This window comes from Pleurodeles waltl, chromosome 6 (genome assembly GCF_031143425.1).
Source record: "Pleurodeles waltl isolate 20211129_DDA chromosome 6, aPleWal1.hap1.20221129, whole genome shotgun sequence".
NCBI classification, from domain to species: domain Eukaryota; kingdom Metazoa; phylum Chordata; class Amphibia; order Caudata; family Salamandridae; genus Pleurodeles; species Pleurodeles waltl.
This window is the reverse complement of record NC_090445.1, coordinates 883,011,919-883,036,710: the sequence shown is the minus strand read 5'-3', so window position 1 is coordinate 883,036,710 and position 24,792 is coordinate 883,011,919. Positions and strand designations below refer to the sequence as shown.

Here is a 24,792-nt window from a genome sequence, read left to right as displayed (position 1 = left end):
AACGTGTACTGTTTTCTCAGCTATGTGTTTCTACAGGTCTGTTTTTCCTGTAATGTGGATCTTTTCTAGCGCATAAACAGTGGCGACTGGTAAATTTAGGAGGGAGGTAAACACAGGCACACATGCACACTCACGCTCATTCTTTCACACATACATCCATTCACAACACTCAATATCAAATATTCAAACATTCATTAATAAAAAACACACACATTTACCATCTCAGCCTCAGATGTACCAGGAGGGTTGAGACTGCTACCTTCTCTCACTGGCTAACCTAAGGTCAGCCAGTGAGGGAAGGCGGCAGTCCCTACTCGTCACAGAGTGAGATGGGGTCAGTGAGACTGCTGACCCCACACCACTCTGTAACGAGGTGTCACTGATTGACACTTTGCCCTGGGCGCTTCAGGGCTTAAAACTGAAGTGCCCAGGTCCCAAGCAATCAGTGACGTTACTCATCGGCATGAGGGGGGGCAACCTCAAGGCATCTTTGCTAGGCTGAAGAGGTCACGCCCACAGGGCTGTGACTTCTTCTTCCCAGCAAAGTTCAGCTCAGGCAGCCATGAGTCTGCGCAAATAGCACGTGTCTAGCTCCTGGCGGCCTGACCTGAAAATGAAGAGTGTCTGCCAGGCTGACCTTTGCTCAGCCGGACAGACACTCTTCTTATAGGGCAAAAGGTGGGGGCCGGGGCTCCTCAGGCCCAAAGGACGTGCCGTGGCAGTGCATAAAACAAATTGAGTTACCTTTAGGTGTCAGGTGAGTTCAGGAAATAAATAGATATTCATGACTTCACAAATGAGATCTCTGGAGTTGAGGCTGAAGGCTATGCATGTTTCTGACAGTGCAAATCAGTGAATCATAAAGATGTTCTTAATGCATGCTCATCTAATTTCTGGCCTCTTTGCAGAGTACACAGAGTGATGGTCACATTTGTACCAATTATAACTACGATTAAATAGGAAAATGTATGAAGCAATTGAACAAATTTTGAAATATGCAAAGCAGAAAGGATTTTTTTTTCTTGGAGGTTGACCAATTACAACAGCTCCTCCAATGCTTGTGGGAAACTGATGCTGACTTCTCTTGCTCGCAGCAATCTAGGTTTGGCATTCTCTATGCAGAAAGTAGGGGGTGCCAGTGATGGAACTTTGCACGTGCCAGTGGGGGTTGAGGGTAGAAGTGGGAAGTGGCTTCATAAGAAAAATTGTAGTACATGCACCTATTTAAATTGGGAGTTATCTTGGAGTGCATAGAGGACAAACCTTCAGAAAACCATCCTACACAAAGGTACAAAAAAAAAAAAATTGCAGCACCACTTTACAACATGAATATGCTAAATCTGTTGCAAACAAAAGTAATATATACATAATTATTTCTTCCCTCAAATCTCTACAGTGGCAAACAGGCTGGCCCACAATATTGCAGTACATTTTAAGACTACTGGTCCCCAGACACCAGAGATCAATCAAACGTTTGAGATAACATTTCTATCGTTGATGTAAGCACTTGAGAATACATTTTTATAGCTGATTCTTTCTTTCTCTACGCAATCTGACAGGTTTGATGTCCTAAATGTTCTTGTGACCCATTCCCTATTTTCCTTACTTAATAGGAGATGATTTTGTTTAAATAATCGGAGTGGCAATGTAAAGCATCTTTCCTTACAAGCAATGCGTGTGATTAAAGTGACTGCTTTTTGCAAAGATATCTTTAATACTTTGTTTCCGATCTGTGCATGCTTATTTATCCAGCTGAGCTTTGAAGAATCAAAACTGATACTCTCAGTTATAAAAGGAAGACCTAATACTGTTTAAAAGTTAATGTAGTGAGTGCAAAACAAAATAACCTGGAGATAGACAGATTTTCACCTTGCTGCAAGAAGAACTAATTACATAAGGCCACAATCCACTAGCATTGCCTTTAATAGGAATAGCATTTTCCCCGCCGTATTCTATCCTATCCCTTAACAGGACTTTATCCCTCTCTATTCAGTATTCCTGTCATATTCTGTCCTAATCTATTCGGATATGAAACTCACCCCAATAGTCTTTATGTTCACCTGCCAACCTCCAGCCTAAGCTTGCTCTTCACATGATTGTCTGCCAGTTGTGTCAAAAATACTGGGCTGGCTTTCTTCTGTGACAATGAGGGACTCACATAACTTTAGTTATGGAATGGTAAGAGGAATGTTAGGAGTGGGGTATCAGCTGCAAACAGCAACACTGGACAGACCGGATTGCTCTGTATCATGTCGATCCCTAACATGCCTGTATTCCAAACCCAAGACATCACTCCTTATTTCTCAAACATGACAAACTGACACCATGATCCTCAAATCATGCCTATGCAGCCAGCTGTGTCCAATTTCCTGATCTAATATAACTGTTTCTAGTGGGTGTGGGTGTTCAGTGTGTTTGTTTGATGACAAGTGTCTCCATACAAGACACCATTCAGATTTGTAACAACACATCCCTTAATCTTGTTGATTGTGTCTACAGCTCTCCGACCATTGACTCTTTCAAATTAAAACAATCTCCCATTGACCTACAACAGTAGTTACCAACCTTTTAACTTCTGTGGACCCCCCAATGAATCATTTTTGGAATCCGGGACCCCATTCCCCACTGAGCCATTACTGAAAGTTGGAGACCTAATCTGTTAATATTATTTAATTTTCTAGGCAGTCGTGGACTCCCTAAAGAGGCTTCAAGGACCCTTAGGGATCCCTGGACCACAGGTTGGGAACCACTGACCTCCCACATAAACACAAACTTCTTGTCATGACACATCAAGTGAAGGCAATTCCCAAACAAAGGAGAGTGACCGTTGACAGAAGAAAATCAGTTTTGTGGGATCTAGAAACTTCTGCAAACTGTATGTTGTGCCCAAATTCAACACATCAAGTAGTGGAACTTACTATACAGCAGCAGGATTTTTGACTGGTTAAAAAGTCATTAATTGTTTATTATGAGCCCTTTCATTGAAGGTGGTGTTGTGGATCGTTGCGTGGAAAGAGGGAAATCTTAGACTTGCCAATTCAAAGTTATAATGGGCACAGAGCCATTAATAACTGTGTTTGTGAAAACATGTCTAGATTTCAAAGGATTATTGGAGTGGTAGAGGAATACTGGAATGAGACAAGAAAGAGCAAAATATTAATAATGCAAGTTTAAATAAATCGTGTTTGGCTAGATTACAAATTAGGCATGTTAAAAAATAGTCACTAAATCATACCAATATATCATTATTACAAAAAATGTAAGTGGGGATATGATGCAATATTGACCACCAATACGGAGGTATTGACTCAAACGGATGGAGCCTATTTCACTAAGATTAATGAAGCAATGCCCACACTAACAGAGACACCCAAGCTCGATGAATCATCGATAATCCTGACACTGAGAGCAAGGAGCTCCAAGGATGATCCTGAGCGGACTGAGTGTGATGATTTAGGCTTAAATTGCATTGGCAAATGTCGAAGAGCCTTGAAGGTCTATAATGCAGAGGAAAAATGCAGAAAATCTGAGGGAACAAATGGAGAAAGAACATGATTGATGCAGTTTACTTGCTGAAACAACTGTTTAAAGAGCAGGAGGAAGGGAATGATACAGTAACAGATTCCTTGGTCACGCATGCAGATATCCTCCTACTACCTCAGGTTCTGCCTTATCTTACTCTACAGCAGTAGATATGTATCCTATATTGTCTTGTAGGAAAAACTCCATTGCAAGTGGGCTAACTAACAGGAACATCATCAAAAGGAAGAAGCAAAAGCTGAGATGAAGTTCCAAGAAGGGGAACCAAGCGCAAAGAGAGGTTTGACTGTATGCAGGAAGAACTGGATGTAAGAGTGACTGGTTTATGGCCATCAGCAGGTGATGATCAGCTACAACCCTTTTGAAGAATAACAGATTACTTTCCCCTTCATCTTCCTCCTCTTCTACCTTCATTATCCCCTTGATCCCTATCCCAGTGGCTGCACTTTCATCTGCTAAATTAAATCCATCGGCAGAGCCATTTCAATCATCTGCACAAAATGAATTAACGGCCGGCTTTGAAGACCTGGAAAGGGCCTTTCCAGGTAGTGACAGTACAGATGAAGGATTGTCCTATGATACTCCTTTCCTGAATTTAATCTAGATATTTTCAGATGTATCTACAAGTTTATCTATGAACAGATCACATCTACTGGATATTTTCTATTTGATTCCACCTCTACAATTGCTCACCTTCGGTGATTTCATTTTTGTCAATCCTATAATCCAGGATCGAAAATGTGATACTTTCTTTGCCCATGTGGGGTTTAGATCCACATACATGGTAAAAATGTGATAAGGGACAACTTCAGTGTTTCCTGTTCAACAGCCCAGCATACCCCACCAAGAACTATTAAATGATGCAAAACGGCTAGTTGTTACGATGAAAGAGGACCATGATTGACCGAAAAGGAGAGAAAATGATAAACAAAACATATACATTTCATCTGTGTTGGACTTGGAGGTTCACCTCAAAACCTTTTGCCTTCACCCCTCCAGTTTTCTGGATTACTTTTTGATGGTTTTAGGACTCTGCACATTTACCACTGCTATCCAGTGCTGTGCTCTCTCCTTTTTACATGGTAAAATTGCTTACATCCAACTGGCACATTTGTTTTACTTTTAAGTCCCTAATAAAGTGGTACTACATGTACCCAGGGCCTGTAAATTACATGCCATTAGTGAGTCTGCAGTAAAGGAAAAATGCCAGCAAGGGACCTAGTTATAGCCAATAAATGTAAATTGAATCGACAATTTTTATAAGATATTCAAAATATAGTAACAACTACATTTTAAACATATTATAATTATTGTTGATTCAATTTACATTTATTTACTGGCTATAAATAAGTCCCTTGCTGGAATTTGTTACTTACATTAATCATACCCAAACCCACAAAGGCATATTAGGTTGTCGCTGTCTATTATCATTAGCGGGCCTGCAGCACCGATTGTGCCACCCTTCTAAGTAGCCTTTTGAGACACTTCTCATGCCTGCCATAGAATCTTGTGTGCACAGTTTTAAACTGCCATTCCGACCTGGCAAAATAAACCTTTTCCAGGCATAAACCATCCTTTTGAAAAACTCTCACATTTGTTTTTCACTATTGCTAAACCTATCTCTCCAACAGGATAACGTTTGATTAACTTATTACTTCTAATAAGTGCTAATGTATGGTTTGGAGCAAATAGGAATGTTCGGTTTAGTGTCTGAGGAATTGTAATTTAAAATCGTCTCTATTGGCAAAGTCAGATTTTAAGTCACTTCTGAAAGTGACCCTTTTAGGATGTTGGAATTTGTTTGCCCTAACCATTTGGTGCCGGCAGCCTGTTCCTGGGTCAAATGCTAGGTGTAGTTGGCAGTTGGTCTTTGTGTATTCCTCCCAGACAGCCAGACATTTGAGGGTCTGGGTGTCATCAGGATTGGCCATCCATGGACTTGCTGAGGGGGTGGAACTCTCACCTGTCACACTTGCACTTCAAAGCACTGCTTCAGCTCCCACACAAAGGACTTCAAGCTAGTGTACTATGACACCAGACAACCTGGGACTGAGCAGGAACACAGGGAATTCCTGGAACTTCTGTGTGTGTGTGTGTTTGTGTGTGTGTGTGTGTGTGTGTGTGTGTGTGTGGAGGGGTAAACTCCAGAAGTTTCTTTCACTTCAAACTAGGTACCAGGCGTTAAAAAAAGAAGACCCTCAGAGGCACTCTTTAGTACACTACTGGACCTGTGTACACTACAGAAGAAAGAATGCCCTGCTGACAGAGGGCTACCCTGAGCCATGGGGCCTGACCTGCTGTCTGAGAAGGAAGACTGGACCTGCACCCTTCATCTTAGGCTCAAGTGACTCCAAGGGCCCGTTGATTGACCTCCTGTTCAGAGCTACATGGACACAACAAGCTCCAGAGGCCTCTCTGCAGATGCAGCTGACCTGCCTGGACCTGCAAATGGACCTTTCTGAGCCCTGCTGGCCTCTGCTGGAGTGAGTTCCTGATACCCAAAAGGTGCCCCTCAGATCCTGAACCCGTGGTGTGGCATCACTTGATCTCCGCCTAAAAGAAAAGGAGAAATCCTGGGGTTTGGACTCTTTGCAACTATGAAAGGGCTTGTTCACTCCAAGATCTTGCTGCCCAGGCCAACCACCAATGGGAAGTTCCGATGAACCTGACTCTTCACGCTACAGTGCCTGCAAATGACACTACCAACAAGAGATTTGCACTTTGAGCTACAGCATTGCCAGACCGCCTTGATCGACAGCGCAAAACTCCAGCAACTACCATCTGCCATGTGTCACATGATCTTAACTCTACAACAACAACCACCGGCAACGCATGGCCTCTTTGATCAACAGTTAAGACCGAACGTGATACTCTCCCTGAATCTTGCGGCCTCCTCCACTGCTAATGGAACTCTTCATCCGTGACTTTAGAAGGTAACTTTTTTAGCTGTACTAACTTGGTCCTTGAACTTGGCCCACACTTCATCATGGTCAACATGAACTTGTAACTTTCATCTGGTCTCACGCAACCAGTTAACCGTGAGTGACACTCTGAGCTTTTAGGCACTATACCTACCTTAAACCTTAGAAATTACATTCCTCCAGTTCTACTGATTGGATTTTTGTCATTTTAGTATCAAATAATTCAATATTTTCACTCTATTTTTCCAAATTGGTGTGCAATTTTTCTTATGTGGTGTGTTTTCACTTTAGTACTGTTTGAGTGCTACATAAATATTTACACATTGTCTCTATGTTTAGAATGACTTATTTTGTGCCAAGCTACCAGAGAGTTAAGCACAGGTTAACAACAAACAATCAACAATCCCATGCAAGCAATAAATATGAGTACACATGGTCTTAGAGTAGCCTATGGACCACCATGTTTCCCACACCAATCTGCGATCCCACCAACCCATAGTAGTTCCACCATTTGCCCCAGATCTTATTAAGCACAGGTTAATTTAGGGACTTGCGTTATTTACCCTAACAAGGACTGTGGCTGTTGCTTCAGATGGGCTTACACCCCCCTCAACCAACTGCCCAATTTCTTGTAGTCTGAAAACAATACTTGGGCGTAGGTTACTGGTGGTTCAAACAAATGCACTCAGGGTGACTACTACTCCAGAAAGCAGAGGGAGTGTTTAGCAATGATTCTTGTCAATCTGTTTGAGAACAGGGTAGACAGATGAGAGAGGCTAGTGGGGGAAGGCGGATAAACACCTCGTAAAATTGTTAGGGGCAGATTAAAGAGTTCCTGGCACCTCCTCGCGCCACATTGGCATCATTTTTTTAAGCTAATGTGGCCCAACGAGGTCAAAATCGATATGTCAAATTTACAAAGTGGTGCAATGCATGCATTGCGCCACTTTGTAACCCTTTGCACTGCATTAGGCCTGCACCAGGCATAATGTATGCAAAGGGGACATTCCCCCATTAGGGGGGTCCAAAAAATGGTGCAAACAAATCTACGAGATATTTTTGCGTCATTTTCTTCGGCACTTTTAATGCCTGCCCTGCGCAGACGTTAAAAGGAGGCACACCATTGTTTACAATGGGCCTCAGTGGGCTTTGCAGTATTAGCGTCAACATTTTTTATGCTAATCCTGCAAAGCTCTGAACTATCATCAACAATTTTGAAGCTAATTCCCTAACTACCACAATGGTGAACCGTATTTTAGATATGGCGCACACATGGTGGTGTTAGTGGGGCGCTAAGGGGCACAAGAAAAGTGGGGCTGCACTGGGTGCAGCACCACTTTTCTTAAATCTGGCCCTTAGTTGGAATGTTTTTGTTTTATCTGCCAAAATACAGGATTTAGAGTTGCAAGCATTTATCATGGAGAATATTTGCTGTTTTCGTGAGACATGGGCCACATCAGAAATTAACATGAAGGGCTATACACCTCAAAATATCTCAGCATCCATGCTGGAAATGAGTCAGTCATTGGGTAAACTAGGGATTTTGTTGCCCTCAAAATTGCAAACTGTGGGAGCCCTATGGTTACATCAAGTATGCCAACTAATATTTTTCATATTAGATTGGTGGAATTGTCCTTTGGAGAGGGTCATAGGCATATTGAATGTTTATGTTCCTCTGGGAGGAAGGAAAGAGATAAGTCTATATTGGATGCCCTTGAGGAACTAATCCTAATAATCAGAACTAAAGTTAGTAAAATACTACAACACAGTTTTGAAGACTGTTGAGATTTTATTGCCTCCTTTGAGTGTGATATAAAACGGCGCACACTCCCAAAGGAATACTTCACATTGGATGTATCTGAAGTTGTTATTAGATGTAATTGGTGAAGTAAGTCCCTAAGGGAAGGTTTTAGGATTGTGGTGCTGACTTGTGGATTAAAACATCTTAACAACAGTACTCTATCTGATGTCCTGGCAAATACGACTTATTGAGAAAATAAGGGTTCATCCCTCATTGATTTATATTTTAGTAAACAGTGAAGGCTGGGTAATGATGTGGGGTATGTGGGTAGTACTTCCCCCAGATAGTTATCATACCGTCTTGTTGCACTTTTCAAGCTAGGAAAAATTTGAAGGCTTTTATACATGATGAAGATGTTATGGGAAGCATTCCTCAGTATTCCAGCAAGGCATTAAAAGGGCTGTGAGGTGGAATTTTGAAAAAATAATTATTTTGCTCTGTAAATGAGGAATATAATAAAGCATAGTATAAAAAAGTATTGATGGCACCACATACATTATAGTTTGTGGCCTAGCAACTCAAGAACATACTGAAAAATATAGATTATTGCTACTTGAGCTGATTGAAGAATCAGAACTAGATTTTTTAACGCATTTTCTCTTTTATCTTTTTTGTGCATTCAGAGAAGAATCAATAGACCCAACTCCTGCTCTTAGGGCTTGTTGTAATTCCCTTTTTAACGCAGACCACTCATAGGACTCCAAAACTTCTGCATAGTTTGCTTCTCATCCTTTTGCTTTTATCTCCATCTTGTCAGTTGATTTAAACTGTCAAAGATCTCCATCGTACAACCCTCTCCTCAACCTATCATCCTGCCCTCTGTCCCTGTTAATTTTATAACTTCTTAAAAAATCACCTAGTCTTTCTTTCCGTATTCCAAGCTGGCATATTCCTTTTTTTTTTTGAGGGGGAGGGCTATACAAAGAATAAACAAGAAAAGAAGACATAATATATCTGTGAAGAAAAAAGAAACAAAGAAGGAGAAGGAGGTCCTGGAAAAAAAAACAGTTGTATACATCGCATATCAGAACGGTTAATGTTTTTTTTTACAATGTATCTTGATGTTACAACCATCTAGTCAATGGTGCCCAAATTTGTTCCCCCCTGCATCTCTTCTTATGACCCTTTAGCTTATAAAGACTTAATTCAATATTATAAATGGCAAGTAATCTAGAGCACCAACCCTCAAACATGGGGGGTTCTTTTTTGAGCCAGTCTGTAGCAATACAAAGACGATATATTGCCATTGACAAAAATAAAAATCGCCTTATTTAATACAGTGCAGGTTCCATACTTTCTGGTGAGTCCACAACCCCTAGTACTACCAGCATAACAGTTACCTGAACATTGCAATGTGTAATTTTCTTAAGAAATACCTCTATCTCATTTAATATTCCCTGTAGCCGTGGGCATGCAAAAAACATATGCGTTATCTCAGCTGCAGCTTCCCCACATCGAGTGCACGTTCCAGAGGATTTCCCCCACTTTTTCAGTTTTGCAGGAGTTTAATATAAGTCCATCAATGTCTTATAATGCTGGGTTTTCAGATTAGCTGAGAGAAATGTTGTATCAGCCATGGCTAAAGATTGGTCCACCAATTCCCCAGCCACCCGAAACCGTACAATCCATCGCTCACTCTGATGTACCATGTCATCTGATTGTAACTCTGTTAGTAAAGTATATAGCTTGCCAATCTTTGCGCCATTTTTAACAGCCTCAACTACAGGGATCTCCAACATCCCTGACCTGTCGTACTTCTGAGAATGTAAAAAATTTCGTATTTGCAAAAACTTAAAAAAATGGGTCTTAGGTAAACCGAATTGGGACTGCAATTCCATAAAAGATTTACTTGCGGATTTGCAATACAAGTCTCCAACTTTGTTTATTCCCCTAGAACGCCAAAAAGCTAATATGGGATCCCTAAAGATATGATTAGGAATAGATGAGAATTTCATTGGTGTGTAAGCCGTAATCTTTCCCAGTCCCATTCTCCGTTTTATCTGAGCCCAAACTTTAAAGGCGGCTAAGAAAGGCTTGAATCTTACTTTTTTGAAATAGCTTGGTTCCTCAAATTTCGATAGCCATCCGCTTGCCTCCCCGCCCGCCATCATAGCATAGATAGGGGTTTGTTTTACTTCTACATTTCCACTAGAACTTCCCCTTATGAGTTCATCCATATGTTGGAGACTGCAAGCATAATAATACAGTGTGAAATTAGGGACTGACCACCCACCTCGGTCCTTGGGAAGTGTCATGTACTTCAACGCCCTTCTTGTTTTGGCATATCCCCATAAAACGTTATTCCCCATCTTTTCCAATTTTTTAAGCCATTTTTTGTTAACCTCAAGGGGAATGGCCCTAAATAAATATAGGATTTTCGGAAGAACCATCATTTTCAGTACATTGCAACGACCCTCTAATGATAGATGCAAATTATGCATTCTGTCTAAATCCTTCTTTATTCTATTTAACAGTGGAACGAAGTTAATTTCCACCAACCGATTAACCACTGGTGTAATTTTAACCCCCAGATACACCGCTTCAGATACCAGCCGTTTGTCTGCTAGTGAAACATGCTCAGAGCATACTATCTGTGTTTTATCAGAGTTCAACTTATATCCAGAGTATCTTCCAAACTCTCTTGCCTCTATTTCTACTGCCTTAATAGCTTCCTCCGTATTGCTTGTCACTATAGCTATGTCATCAGCATTTGCAAACACCTTATATGTTTCTCCATGATATAATAGAGGTTTAATATTTTTGCATTCTTCTAATCTCAGCAAGAAAGAATCAATGTATAGAGCAAAGAGCAAGGAGGAGCAGGGACATCCCTGTCTAGTCCCCCTTGAGATTGAAATAATATCTGATTCCAGACCTGCGATGCATATTCTAGCTTTTGGGGCTGCATATAAGGCTTTTATAGCTGTAATATACCCACTCCCTATGCCTTTCCAGCGCATAACTTCCCATAAAAACTTCCACGATACACGATCAAATGCCTTCTCGGCATCCAAAAGTAATAACCCCAAAGTTGTTCGATGCAATTCTGCAAGATCAAACATGGATATTATTCTTCTTATATGGTCAATTGTGTCTCTGCCAGGAATAAACCCATGTTGTTGTTTTCTTACCAATCTATCTATTACATTTGCCAATCTACTGGCCAGAACCTTTGCATAAATCTTTCCATCTACATTTAACAAGGAGATAGGTCTATACGAACTGGGGAACTCTGCTGGTTTGTCCTTTTTTTTAACACTATAATGCTTGCACATTCCCACGATGGAGGCGCCTGACCTGTCTGCGCTATACAAAAAATACTATGCATGTCCCTTTTAATGTCTACTAAAAAAGTCTTGTAAAATTCAAGTGGTATAGCATCCGGCCCAGCGGCTTTCCCTGTTGCCAGGGAGCTCACTGCCGCAATTATCTCATCAATCCGAATTGGTGCATCTAATATAATTTGTTCCTCAGAAGAGAGCCTTGTACTTTTTAATTCCCCCAGAGATCCGCTAACCTCTTTTTGCAGCTGTTCAGAGTACATTATATCTTCTCTATACAAATCCTGATAGTAACCCTTAAAAACCTCTAAAATTCCTTCTAGCTCTGCCTGTTTCTGCCCGTTACCATCAATTATATTCAGAATATTCTGCTTAACCGCCTTTTGTCTAACCCGCCTAGCTAGGACTTTTCCTGTGGTTTCACCGTATTCATAACATTCAGATGGATGGCTTTGATAGGCGGCTGCAACTGTTTTGTTCAGGTAAATGTTTATTTTAGCCTTAAGGATCGTCGTCTGGGTCTGGGTGAGAGTGACATCTTCTTTTCTAGCAATTTTACAGGCTAATTCCCTCTCTTTTATTATTAATCTATCTTGAAGCTCTGCAATTTCCTTCCCCCTAGCTGTCTGTATTCCCAAACTATAGCTAAGAGTTTCGCCCCTCACCGCAGCTTTGAATGAATCCCATACCATCCCCAGATCTGCCGTATTCCTATTAGTAACAAAAAAATGATGAATCCACACTTTCATATAGGATATGTATACTGGGTCAACCAACAGTTTCCTGTCAAATGTCCACACGCGCCGCGGATTGGACGGCCCCTTTACTATTATAGACAATATTAACGGAGTATGATCTGATAAAAATCTAGGTTTGCATTCTATTTCAGCCCCTCGGATTAAGTTTTGTGATATAAAAAAGTAATCCAACCTTACTAATTTAGCATGTGGAAATGAATAATAGGTATGCCCAGGGTCTAAAGTTTTGATATTTTCCCAAACATCCATCAACCCATGTTCCATTACTAACCTCCTTAAAGCTTTCCATACTTTGGGCTTTCATCCCTGATATAAGCTCTGAGCGCCCATACTACTACTACCTACCTCTAAGTGAATATTTAAATCACCACAAATAATTATTGGTAAGGGCCATCCGACTAGTTCCATATTCAACGTATCCAGGGGCTCAACCTCGTCAAAAACTGAACCATATATAGTGCATAGAGTAAATTTAAATGTGTTCACAGATAGTTCTATGAGAGCCCATCGCCCATCATTACTTGCTCGAGATCGAAAAACGTGCACATTATTATTTCTAGCGAGTATCGTCACTCCACGTGTCGATACCTCCTGCCGGGTACAAACCAGAGGTATTAACCCAAGCTCACGTATGAGCTCTTGCTTGCTCCATGCTATGTGTGTTTCTTGTAAGCAGTATAAATCTGATTTAAATAATTTAAGCCCAGCTGCCACTTTTTTCCTTTTTTGAGGGCTATTAAGGCCACAAATGTTCAACGTACAAATCCTTAATCTATTTGCCATATCGTTCAATTTGATATGCCAATTTCACATCCCTACTTTCTCCTTTAAATAAACCTACTTGTTGACATTGAACCATATAAATCCTCTTCCTCTGACATGTCCTCATTAACTTATTCTGAGCATTCCTGCCTATATTAGTACCCCCCCACTCCCCACCACTCCTCTCCCACCCTCCCACCCCTTGCAACCCAACCCTACTACCAACCACACCTCCCCACCCACCTACACCCCCCCATTCCCCTACCCTTACACCCAGTTTCTGGAAAGTATGGGATCTCACTATCCCTGATGATGGTAAAGCTTCCGCTCCGACCGTCCCCACCCAGTGCCTGTTTTTTTTTTTCTCTTTCTTTTTTTTTTTTTTGCCCTTTCTCTCTTTTTCTCACTTACTTTATCTCTATCTCTCTCTATCTTGATGCTATTTTATCTGAGTTTTTTTATCTAAGTTTTATAAAGGGGGAATTAATCCTAAAAGGGGAGCCCTAAGGGATTATTTACCACCACCTCATCTTCTCAATTCTCAACTCCTAACCCTTTCTGCTTTCCCCCACCCTGTACCTTAATCAAAGAACTCTACCTTAAGAAAGCGGACCACTAAGTCCACCCAAAAAAGCACTTGCTTTCACCTCTGACGTAAAGTAGTGGGTCCTGTTGTCCATTACTACTTTCAGTTTAGCTGGGTTTAATAAGAAAACTTGTGCCCCCTTATTTTGAAGTGGTTGAATTAGCTGACGGAGCCTCCACCTTTTTTCAACGGTACTGTGGCAAAAGTCTGGTCTCACAAAAAACTCACACCCCTTAGCCTTACTTCTAGAATTGGGTCGCGCTCGATCATATATGGCCTGTCTTGCCTGAAAATTACGCAAAGAGATTAATATTACTCTAGGTCTACCACTTCCTCCTTCTGAGTTTGACCCTACTTTGCTAAAGAGAAATCGGTGGGCTCTTTGAATCTCTTTATCCCAATCCCAATGTTGTAAGTCCGGAAAAGCCTCCTTAAAAAGTGCGACCATAAAGCTATGTGTATCTGATCCCTCAAGTCCTTCTGGTACACCCAATACACGCAAATTATTCCTCCTTAATCTATCCTCTAAGTCTGTCAATTTCCACTGAGTGTCCTCAAGTTGTTTCTCCATAGCTTCTCGAGACGACTGGTGAGTTCCAGCCTCATCCTCCAGATGCGAAATACGGGTCTCCGCTTCTTCCATCCGTGTAGTGAACTCCGAACATGTCTTCGCCACCCGACGAATCTGGATTTGCATCTTACGGCAAGCCGCTTGAGTCCTACGGCTTTCTGATTTGGATTCCTCTCGATGTTCCATAATGCTTTGATATATGGTTTCCAGTGACACAGGATTGGGCTGTTTTTCACTATTGTCATATAGAGTTAAATCGTCTTTAGAGTACTCCCACTGAAGACCCTGAGGACCCTTAGTATCCAGTGAGTTAATAGAGTGCTTGATAGGTCCTACTTGCTCACTTCTCTTCCTCTGTTTTTTCCTCACCGTAGCACTCTTGCTACTCTCATGTGATTCCCTCCCCAGTGCCAGGGCCAAGGAGGATACCTCGGAATCAAGTTCAGAAGAAGTTTTATCCACCTCTAAGTCCAGCAGCTCATTGCTTGACCAACTTGAATGATCCGATAATGAAAAAAACTTGTCCCCTTGTGTTGTCTCATTATCACGTACCATTGCGGGCCCCTGCTTTAACAAACCGGCAGGGTGTAGTGAATCTCCAGTACCGCTGATAAATTCTTGTTGTGATTGTTGTTGATTTCCCTTGTCTATCTGTGTCAATATCATAACACTTTCCAAGCTCTTCCTCTGTTGCACCTGGCTCCCAGCAACTTGTTTTTCTAGAGCTGCCACGTTTACGACATCACTCTGCCTCCCCCATCTTCCGGGGGGGGGGGGCCCGTCTGCAGCCGCCATCTCACCGGTTACTAAGGGATCAACCTCCTCCACGACGGTAGGGGGAGTATCTATACCACCCACCAGTATATCCTTCCCTCTCTCAAGAAACCTGTCCAATGAGGCATTCTTAATTTTAGAGACAGCCTTCTCACCTGAGCCGTGTTTTATATCCATAGCTCCCCCCTGCCGAGTTGACAAACTAGTCCTTGCCGGCTTGCCTCGTCCAGACAAAGTCAAATTTTTCGTTCCCTTTGGCGGCATTTTTACTTTTTTTTTTACTTTCTGAAGCAAAGATACGTTATTATAGTATATGCCAAATGGCAAAGATTTATAATAAAGGAAAGAAACTCTGACCGTTTTTTTTTGAGTCCACGTCAGAAGTTGTCCCCAATTGACGTCCGGGAGCACAGACCAGGCGTTGCCTTCAGGCAAAAGCAGAAGTGAACCAGGCCACATTCCAGGGGAGGCAATATGCTATCCTTTGTCCCCGTCAGCAATACCCACGGAATTTTACTTTCCAAAAAAAAACCAGGAACCGAGCAAGCTAAAGCACTTCTCATGAGAGTAACATGTGATTCTTTTGTATTAGGCAACAGTATCCTCAGTTATTCTAAAGGTAGCAGTCCTGCCGGCTTTAAAGTATCAAGTTGAAAAACGGAAGAAAAAAAACAAAGCCGCTACATTGTATCCGCCGCTGAGAAAGCCTCCGACTCGCAGGAAGGCTGCCGCGGCACTGGGGAGTTTCCAGCCGGAGCAGACGCTTCGCGGCCGAATTACGCGGCCGCCACCTTGCTCTCCTTAAAATATATCATATGGCATATTCCACTTGACCTTCAGGTGATTATGTCTTGATCTTCTTTGGACTAAGTAGGGCAGTATCTTTCTACCAATATTATGACATAACTGTATTAACAGATGCTCTACTTGCTTCTCGTATCCCACCTGCCAAACTTTTTCCCCAATATTTAGCAGTTGCCTTTCATCTATCCCTTTGCACTGGGACTGAATCTTCCCTAATTCATTTAACCAAGCCACATCTTACCTAAATATTCATTTGATCCTTTTATCTCAGAAAATGTCTAATTGATCCCTCATCTTCCATTACTCTCAAGTTGTTTGGAAATTTGATATAACACCTCTTGTTTTCATATTTTTTCCTTACCATTTCACTGTCAAATTGTTGGTGATAATTTCAAAATGTGTTTTTCTCCCTAATCAGCTGCATAAACTATTTTAGTTGCAACTCTACCTTCTGAAAATGTTAGCGATTGAAATGTTCCCAAGGGATAGTTCCAGAAAAATTGTGTAAAATGTTTTAAATAGTCAAAAGTGCATGTTTGGGTATTTCAACTGATTTTTATCACATTTGTATGATTAAAGAATGGAGTAAATGTGTTAATGGTTGTGACTGTGATCAATTTTCAGAAACCCAATATTTAGCAAAGGTTGTTGTTCTAGTTGAAGATCTATTTTCCCTATTGTATTGCATTGTAATAGTATTTATATAACGCTTACGACCCCTGACGAGGTGAAGAAGCGCGTTTTGGCGAGTAGCACACTACTACGGAACCCAAAAGGAATTAGTGGTGGATTAGTATAGGGAAATATGAGTACAGTTTTAGTATTATTATGAGTTAATTTGAGCCGCAGATATGAGAGTGTGTTACTTAGATTGACTGGAGTAATGGAGAGGTGGAGGAGGGAAAATTCAGAAGTGTTAATTGGGATGAGTAAAGGGGGGATGGAGGTGGGAAGAGTCTGTGGAAAGGGTTAGGGAGATCATAGTAGCAGGGTGAGATAAATGAGGGAGAATATAGTAGGGATGTTCTGGAGATCATGGTAGTAAAGTGAGGTTTGGGTGAGTTAGATGTGGAAGCGGAGGGAAGAGCTTAGGCAGAGTTATTTAGGAGATGAAAGTAGTAGAATGGATTTGGGATGAGTCAGAGTGGGAATGGAGGATAGATTGACAGAGACATGACTTATGGTGATGGGTAGATAAGATTGATATAAGATGAGAGCAGGGATTCATATATATGTTTTATTCCCCCCCCCCACAAGGTGATACTATTTGGGAACAATGGCCAGAGAATGGAAGTATGTGGAATACTGTCCACTTGATAATATACCATACGTTTTAAATGTTAGCCTTGAAAAAGCCCTAGGCTTGCATCCTTAAAAGGGCGAAACACATGTTGTCTATAAAAGTACTAGCTCTGAAAAGCAACAAAAGAAAAATAGAAATAAAAATAAATAAATCACAGAACGGAAAATACACTGCTGGTCTCGCTTTCAATCATTAAACCTACTCTAAAAACTGCATGACCAGGACTATTGGAGGAAGTACAGAGGGATTATTGTGAGGTAAAACTCATCATCCCCTGAAATCATTTAGGAAAATCTTAAAGAAAAGACTTCTACAGCAAAAGCCTTTCATGAAACCCAGAACAGCTAGAAAATAACCTAAATGTACTTCATGTGATCTATCTTCAGACGCCAGCACATCCTGAAACATGTAAACCATCACTGCTGTGATAAACAGAACAATGAAAATAATAAACAAATAAATAAATAAATGATTGGCCTACTAAGACACCTACAAGTGGTGTTGCTGCTTAACCAAAAACATGCCACTCAGACATCAGACCTTCAAACATTCCACTGCTTAAATTACAAAAATGTTATGTCGTGCTGTTAATGTTTGGACCCTTGGTTTAAATCACTGATGGTGGCGTGTGGCCACTGTTTGGGCCTTAAGTTAGCATTGACAGCAACAAGACACTAGGAACAGAGCTATTACTCCACAAACAACAGCACATGTACACAAACAGGAACTTGCAACTGCAAAGCAGATACACACATTAGATTTGACACCCAATAAACCATGATGTCATCATTAAAGCTAAACCAGACTAAAAATGTCAATTATCGCCAGGTTGGTAGCTACTCTCACTGGTAAGAAGGTGCTGATTTCCAAGTCTATACTCAACACCGTGTTCAGATATGCATTGTGTAGAGACCTGCAACTTGACCATGGCCCACCAATAATATCACATGACAAAAGCAATCATGATTAGTAATGACAACAAGACACAAAATAGTATCATATTGCCACCACCCTCCAAGGTAGACATATTGAAAGAAAACGCCAGGAGCCTGCAGAGCGGTCCTGGCAAGAATATTCTTAACTCTCCACAGAGCCATGTGTCTGGAAAGAAAGCTGCATAAGCACCCACTCTGTACCATCAACCAGATGCAGTCTAATAAAGGCAGTGAGTCAGTCACACAGATATGGTAATAAAGTAAACAAGCAACAAATAGTGCAAGTGAAGCCATGAAGGGTGAATGAGGAATCACTGTGAAGGATGCAGGAGAAGTAACGGACTGGTAAAGGGGGATCTTCACAGGGTGCCAGTGGCGGTAGTAGAAACTAGGGCCCATATTTATACTTTTTTAGCGCCGCATTTGCGCTACTTTTTGACGCAAAAGCGGCGCAAACTTACAAAATACAATTGTATTTTGTAAGTTTGCGCTTTTTTGCGTCAAAAAGCGGCGCAAAATCGGCGCTAAAAAAGTATAAAGATGGGCCTAGGTGCCAGTGTATGTAGTATGCCAGGATAGATCTGCACAGTGCGGTGAAACTAGCACAAAGAGCGAGTTTAGTGCCCTGGGACTAGTGTCAGACAGATAAGAGCCCCATTGTTAGAGTTTAGCTGTGTCACTTCAGCTACTGTAGCCTGGCTATCCCCAGAGGACTGCGGAGTGCATCACCAGGGCATGTGTTGTCCGGCTGCCCATGTTGGCCCACAGAGGCACTGCCGAGGGTAGATGAGGGAATCTCATGCCTACTGATCTAGAACAAGCGCTTGCACTACCCTGCAAGACGCCAAACTTTGCTAGCACAAACAGAATATGTTTCCATTTGCTTGTGAGCACAAGGTTGTGAGCACCTGGGGTCATCACTATCTAACACTGCTGGTCATAATTATAAACAAAAGCTGTTTGTAAAGAAAGATTTTGTATGCCAGTTAGTGACCCAGTATTTTACAAGACTGTTTAAAAGTTTACTAATCACAATCCAGCTAAGTACGAAAATGCCTAAAAAGAATTATGCAAAGCAGCATCTTAAGCATCAGTGTTTCAGGTAATGATGTTAACTGGATTGGAACAATGGGAATCGCCTCGCACTCTGCTTGAATGAATGTTCCACTTTCCTTGTATGCAAAGGGTTAAAGAAAGTGGATAATTATTGATGCCTACAGGCAAAGTGGAATATCTACTCTTTGACTGTAGGCAGCACTGAAGTTGAACCAGTATCTGCAAGTGGAGCCCTCCATCACTTATTTTCAGGGACCAGGATTTGTTTTTTATTTTCATACTTTGAACCAGAGCAAAAGACATAAAAGAATAAATGGTAGAAAAATGGGTGAAGGGGAAAAGGAGAACTGTAACAAAGGGAGAAAGAAAGGATGAGAAAGAACCTGCAGCAGAGAAATAAAAAGGCAGTGAGTGTATGGTGGTGGATGAAAGAGGCATGAGGTAGAATCATGACAACACAGCAGTGGCATTCACAACAATGGCAGTCCGCGGCACTGGCAGCCGGCTTCTAAGATTAAACTTTGGGCTCTGACACTTAATATTTTACAAATTAAGCACTGAAGAGACAAAATGAATCCAATACAGGAATTACTACAACCTTACTCCATATGCTAGCATCTGTACATTTCATCATAAGGTGCTACTGTACTGAAACATTAAAAAAATCTGAAGCAGCCAGCGTTTACCAGGAATTGTAAATGTCCACCAGAGAAACTACACTATGCAAAATGTGGAAAACCCTCACTATGAATTTTATTTGCTATTCGGTTGCATACAAATATAAATAAATGTTGTTCTGCTTATAGATTGTAGGAACTTTAAATGTGTGCTTTAAAAAATTGTGCATTAAAAAATATAGTCCCTTATTTAGTTCAAAGATGGCCTACTCTGTCGCAAATGTGATGTCTATCCTGTCTGCCGCATCACAATTCTATATGATACAATGCACTTGTAATGGAAGCAAAAAGAGACTGCAATTAGGCTATCGGTCAGAAATTCAAGACTGAAAACGATATCCATGGTAACTTAAAAAGAGGTGGAGTGCTTATTTTGAGCCATTGTTTGCAGGCAGGACCTCCTGGCACTACTTTTTGAGGACCATCACTTATTTTCCGCAAATTTTTATCCAGAGCAAGAGAGAGAAAAACACACAAGTAGGAAAGAAGAAGAAAAAGACAGAGAGATAGTGACACAGAAATGAAAACTATGCATCTTTGGTATTTGGCACTGTGACATTTAATAGCACCAGACACAGCATTTTGAGCAAAGCTTTCAGCCCTGGCAACTATTCTTTTACAAATAAAACATTGGGGAGGTGGTCATTCTATGCACAAGCATGAGCAAGGAGGTGTTTTTTTTTCTGGTGCTCCAGAATCCCATCACACTGTATACCTAAACATATTTCAGATTGTATATAACTGCAGACATTTACATGCTGTGGATTCGGTTTATTGAGGGGGGATATTAATGTCACACAATAACATAATCAGAATATTGAGGACCCAAATATAAGTGTGTATATAAATTCTATACCTAACTCCACATCTATATACATTGACGATATATATACCTTCAAGGTTCTTAGATAAGCAGTTCGGAATAGTAGATCTATACCTCCCTCTGGACACTTACCTTCTCGATATTGTAGTCCTCGATATGTTTGTAACAGTATTGTGTGACTTAAATATTCCTTCCACGAAATTCCATACATTTAATTCACATGCAAAGAATAATTTGAATAATTGCCTCAATGCTCGCTCTGGAAGAGGGACTCACCAAAAAGAGTGGACCATTGTGCAGGCGGCCTGTAGGTGGGATAGTGCTTGGGGAAGGAGCTGGGGCTCCATTCTGCTGAGAATGACACTGAGAAGTTGGCCTGTCCACTCGCACCACAAGAGATACTGTCACTTTGAACAACGGGAATGAAGAAGCCCAGGATCAGGGTTATGGGTAACCTTTTGGAAGCCATCGGGACGATTCGGTGAGCTGCCATCCAGTGCAAGTTGATCAAATGTTTCCTGCTTCTAATCTTACTTCATCTCGCCATGTTTCAACATTTCATTCCTCTGGTTTCTTCAATTGTTTAAATCCCTTTTTCAGTCTCGATTCTGTCTTCAGGCTTCTTTTCCAACTCTCTTTGGTTGCAGTTCGTTCTCTTTCTGAAAGGCCAGTCAGTGGAAGGCTCAACTAGCTGTCCTCCGAGTTAACAATTGACAAAAATCAATTTCCTTCATAGGGCAGTGAGCCATGCACTTCTTGGAAAAGCATGATGTTTGTCAGGCTTCAAACGGTAAAGCCAGACTCGCACAAAATGTCTCTGGGTCTGAAAGTTCCCAGGTCAGACTATTTTTCACTTCCAGCGATACCTCTCATTTGTATGAAAAACCTTAAAATAAACTGCCCTGCTCCCTTCTAGGGGCCGCTGAAAGAAGCCCACAATTCTTATTCAAAACTTCTAATTTCAGATTTTCTATTCAGATTTTGGTAGCATTTTCCTTTTAACACTTTGGTATGCCCCCCGGGCTCCTTTTTTTTAAACAAAAACGGATCATTGGTTTAACATGATATTTGTGACCTCCTGCGCAGGGCTCTGCTCTGCTTCTGCTAGGCCCAATCGGCGGCTCATGGCCGTGGGTTCCAACGGAAAACCTGCTTGCTTGCTTGGTTGCCGAGGTAAGCAGGGGTGAATCTATTTTTTAAAAACGTGGATTTATATCTCCGTTTCAAGCAGAAATACCTATGCTGTAAAACATGTGGGTTTTAATTTGAAGAATATTTACATGTTTTTTTCACTCGTTTTTCAGTCCGTTTCAGTTGTAAGGAGCTTATCAGGGCTAAATGTTATTTTTCATTATTAACAGAGTAGTTCTTATTAACTAACAATCTAACAAGAGCAAATGGCACTCGAGAAACATCTTAAAAACGTAGAGGTGGATACTATTCGGAACATATTTGACATACATTTTGCGTTCACCTTTGTTTCCATTTGGTTACAGAACACAAAGGCTCACATTGAAATTCGCAGCTCAAGGTTGTTTCTGTCCAGACGGGGACAGCATACACGCTCTTTACACAATTGTTTCAACTGCGGAGGAGACGCCAAATAGCCTTGTGTGGAGAAAAGCAACCTTTTTAAACGTTGTCCATTTCAGTTCGCCAGAGTTCTTAGATGCATTTTTATGACTTGTGTGGCGCGGGGCAGCGCAGTCCTGCGTCACAGGGAAAGGGCAGGAAAACGCCGAATTTATCCAGTTTATCCACATTCCTGTCCTTGTCCCTTGCGCCATTTTGGCAATTTAGCGCAAATGCAGACCCCTGTGTTGTAGGCTGAATTGTTTTATGTGCAGGAAGGGGCATTGTCCTGCACAAACACAATCCGGAGAGGCTTTTTCCTCTTTCTGGGTGTGCTCCAGAATGCACACATACATGGACGCCAATTCACCAAAATGGCATGGGTAGTGGAAGTAACATCACACGCCCTTTTGACCTCCACTCTCACTCACTCACAATCACATACCTACATATACACACAAATTCATACTTATACACACTCTCTCAATTAAACACATTCTCACTCGCAAGCATGCACACAACACACATTTAAAAGTATTTTTACTTACCCTAACTGCCATGGAAGGGAATATTCCAGCTAATTGTAACCCATTTGTATTATGCTAATAATGAATAACATGTTATTATTTACTATCAGTGTAGTAAAAAATTGACAGAAAACAAAGAGAGTGGAGTCACAACTGACCATCCACAAGGACCAGCTGCCACTGTGTTCCTGGCACTGATTGTGCCACATAAGAGGCCTGGGGTCACAAAGGAAGTGCCAGGGGTCACAGGTGTGACCCCTGCGATCCCTAAATTACATCTATGGGAAACTACACAGCAAAATAAAGACATTTCTCCTCTCCTGGGGAGGCGTGTCTTTTTGGCGCATTGGCAGGTGTACCATATTTGGTAAATCTGGAAATGCATCAAAAACAATCGGAGTTGCTTGGGAACACCCATGTAACACCCATGCAATGTCTGTGATTAACGCTGGATTGCATTACTCCAGATTTTTGAACCATTCAAAGCAATGCAAAGTGGCTATGTGTGGGTTCAAAAATTTGACTTAAGGTTTACATTGCTCTTGTACCACATTCTGTGGTCCATGAGTGAAGCAAATTGGGTTATAAACATTGCCCTTAGCTTCTATTTCGTTGCTACCAGTTCTCCTGCATTGTCATCTTTCTTATCTTGCCTTTCTTTGCTTCCAACCCACTTCTGGCTTATTTCTGACCTCTGCTACCTTCAGTTTCCAAACCCCTGTGCTGCCCTTCCTCATTTTCTGGTCTCTAAGATGACGCCCATTGTGCTCTCTTTGTGACTTCCTGTCCCCTGTGTGTGCCTTCTTGTCTCTTTCACTGCTGCGCCTTTTTCTGCCTCATGTCTGTATCTATCTATTCCTGTGCTCCTATTTCTTCCTCTCATATGCCTTTGTACCTTTGATTCTCTTGCTTCTCCCTTCACCAGCCATTTATCTGCCCCTGAACAGTTTCTGTTTATTCCAGTGATTTTGACACACCGTCCTTTGTCTCCCGCTCCTTTCCACACATCTGACTTGTTTCTATGAGGCATCCTCTGATATATGTATATATTTTTAGCTAATATATTTTTATAACACACCGGAGCAACTCAGACCTCTAGGATGGCCCATGCAAATATGTTTGCCTGAGCAAATAATACATTTAGTAGGACACTGTTTTTGACTTGGGTGTGAGTAAAGTCACATCGCAGAGAGCAATGCAAACATTTATTTAACATCACTATCAGGAGGACACACCCCGCAGGCTTTGCAGCATTCCCTTCCCCCTAAACATAATATACCGTCTAGAATGATTAGTATGTGGGAGGCCCAGGACTGCTGGAAGTGTCAGCAGTCCTAGATCTGTCACCTAACAGACAGATTTTATTGTCAGAGTCACTTGAAAGGCATAATGGTTTCTCTATTATACCCTCCTCAAGCCAAAACCTAATCCTAACTGGCTTTTAAAATATAGGCAGATGATCCCCGATTTGTTTACACTGTTGAATGACATGGATGAACTGGGTTTCTCGTAAATCAACATCCTCGTTCGCTATAGACATAACATCCTCAATAAGTTCTTCTCTTAGACCTATAACATTTTCCTCAATGTGTACCTAATTCTCTGTTGGTAAGACCATGTTCTCATTCACTTTTTCATGTCAGCGATTTCAGCTGTACAAAGACATGTAAACAGCTCATTGCCTCACACTCATATAACTAATGTCAATAGCATGCTGCCTGAAACCCGCAGGCATGGCTTCGCATCTGTGACCATGCCTGCACCTGGCATTTGGTCACACGTCTTAGCTTGCATGACCAAACAACTACCATTGCCTTCAAGGTGGATGTGTTTATAAAGAAAATCAAAGCAACTTGATATAAAGCCAACAACCGAAGATGTCTGCCTCTTGAAACAAAGACATAGGGTCCCCAGTGGTGTCAGAAGTCGTGTCTGCCCTGAGCAGCCTGGCTACCATCCTTAGGCCTCCAGCTGAAAATGTGCCATGGTAGGGGCATGCCAGTTTAAGTTACAGTTACACATATCAAGTTACCGAATAACAGGCAGATGCAAAGAAGTCCTGGCCTTTGCTGCCTGACTCATCCCCTGTCTTTGATTATCG

At 41.4% G+C, this 24,792-nt stretch overlaps 1 protein-coding gene across 1 annotated transcript in view; it reads right to left on the bottom strand.

Moving 5' to 3' along the window:
• The window catches only part of LOC138300374 (spondin-2-like), a 79,811-nt gene extending 58,574 nt beyond the window's left edge, over positions 1-21,237 (bottom strand). The window contains exon 1 of the mRNA XM_069239668.1: positions 20,869-21,237. Coding sequence (XP_069095769.1) covers positions 20,869-21,085 — 217 coding nt within the window. The 5' untranslated portion in view covers positions 21,086-21,237. The remainder of the gene's footprint in view (positions 1-20,868) is intronic.
• Positions 21,238-24,792: the final 3,555 nt, after the last annotated feature.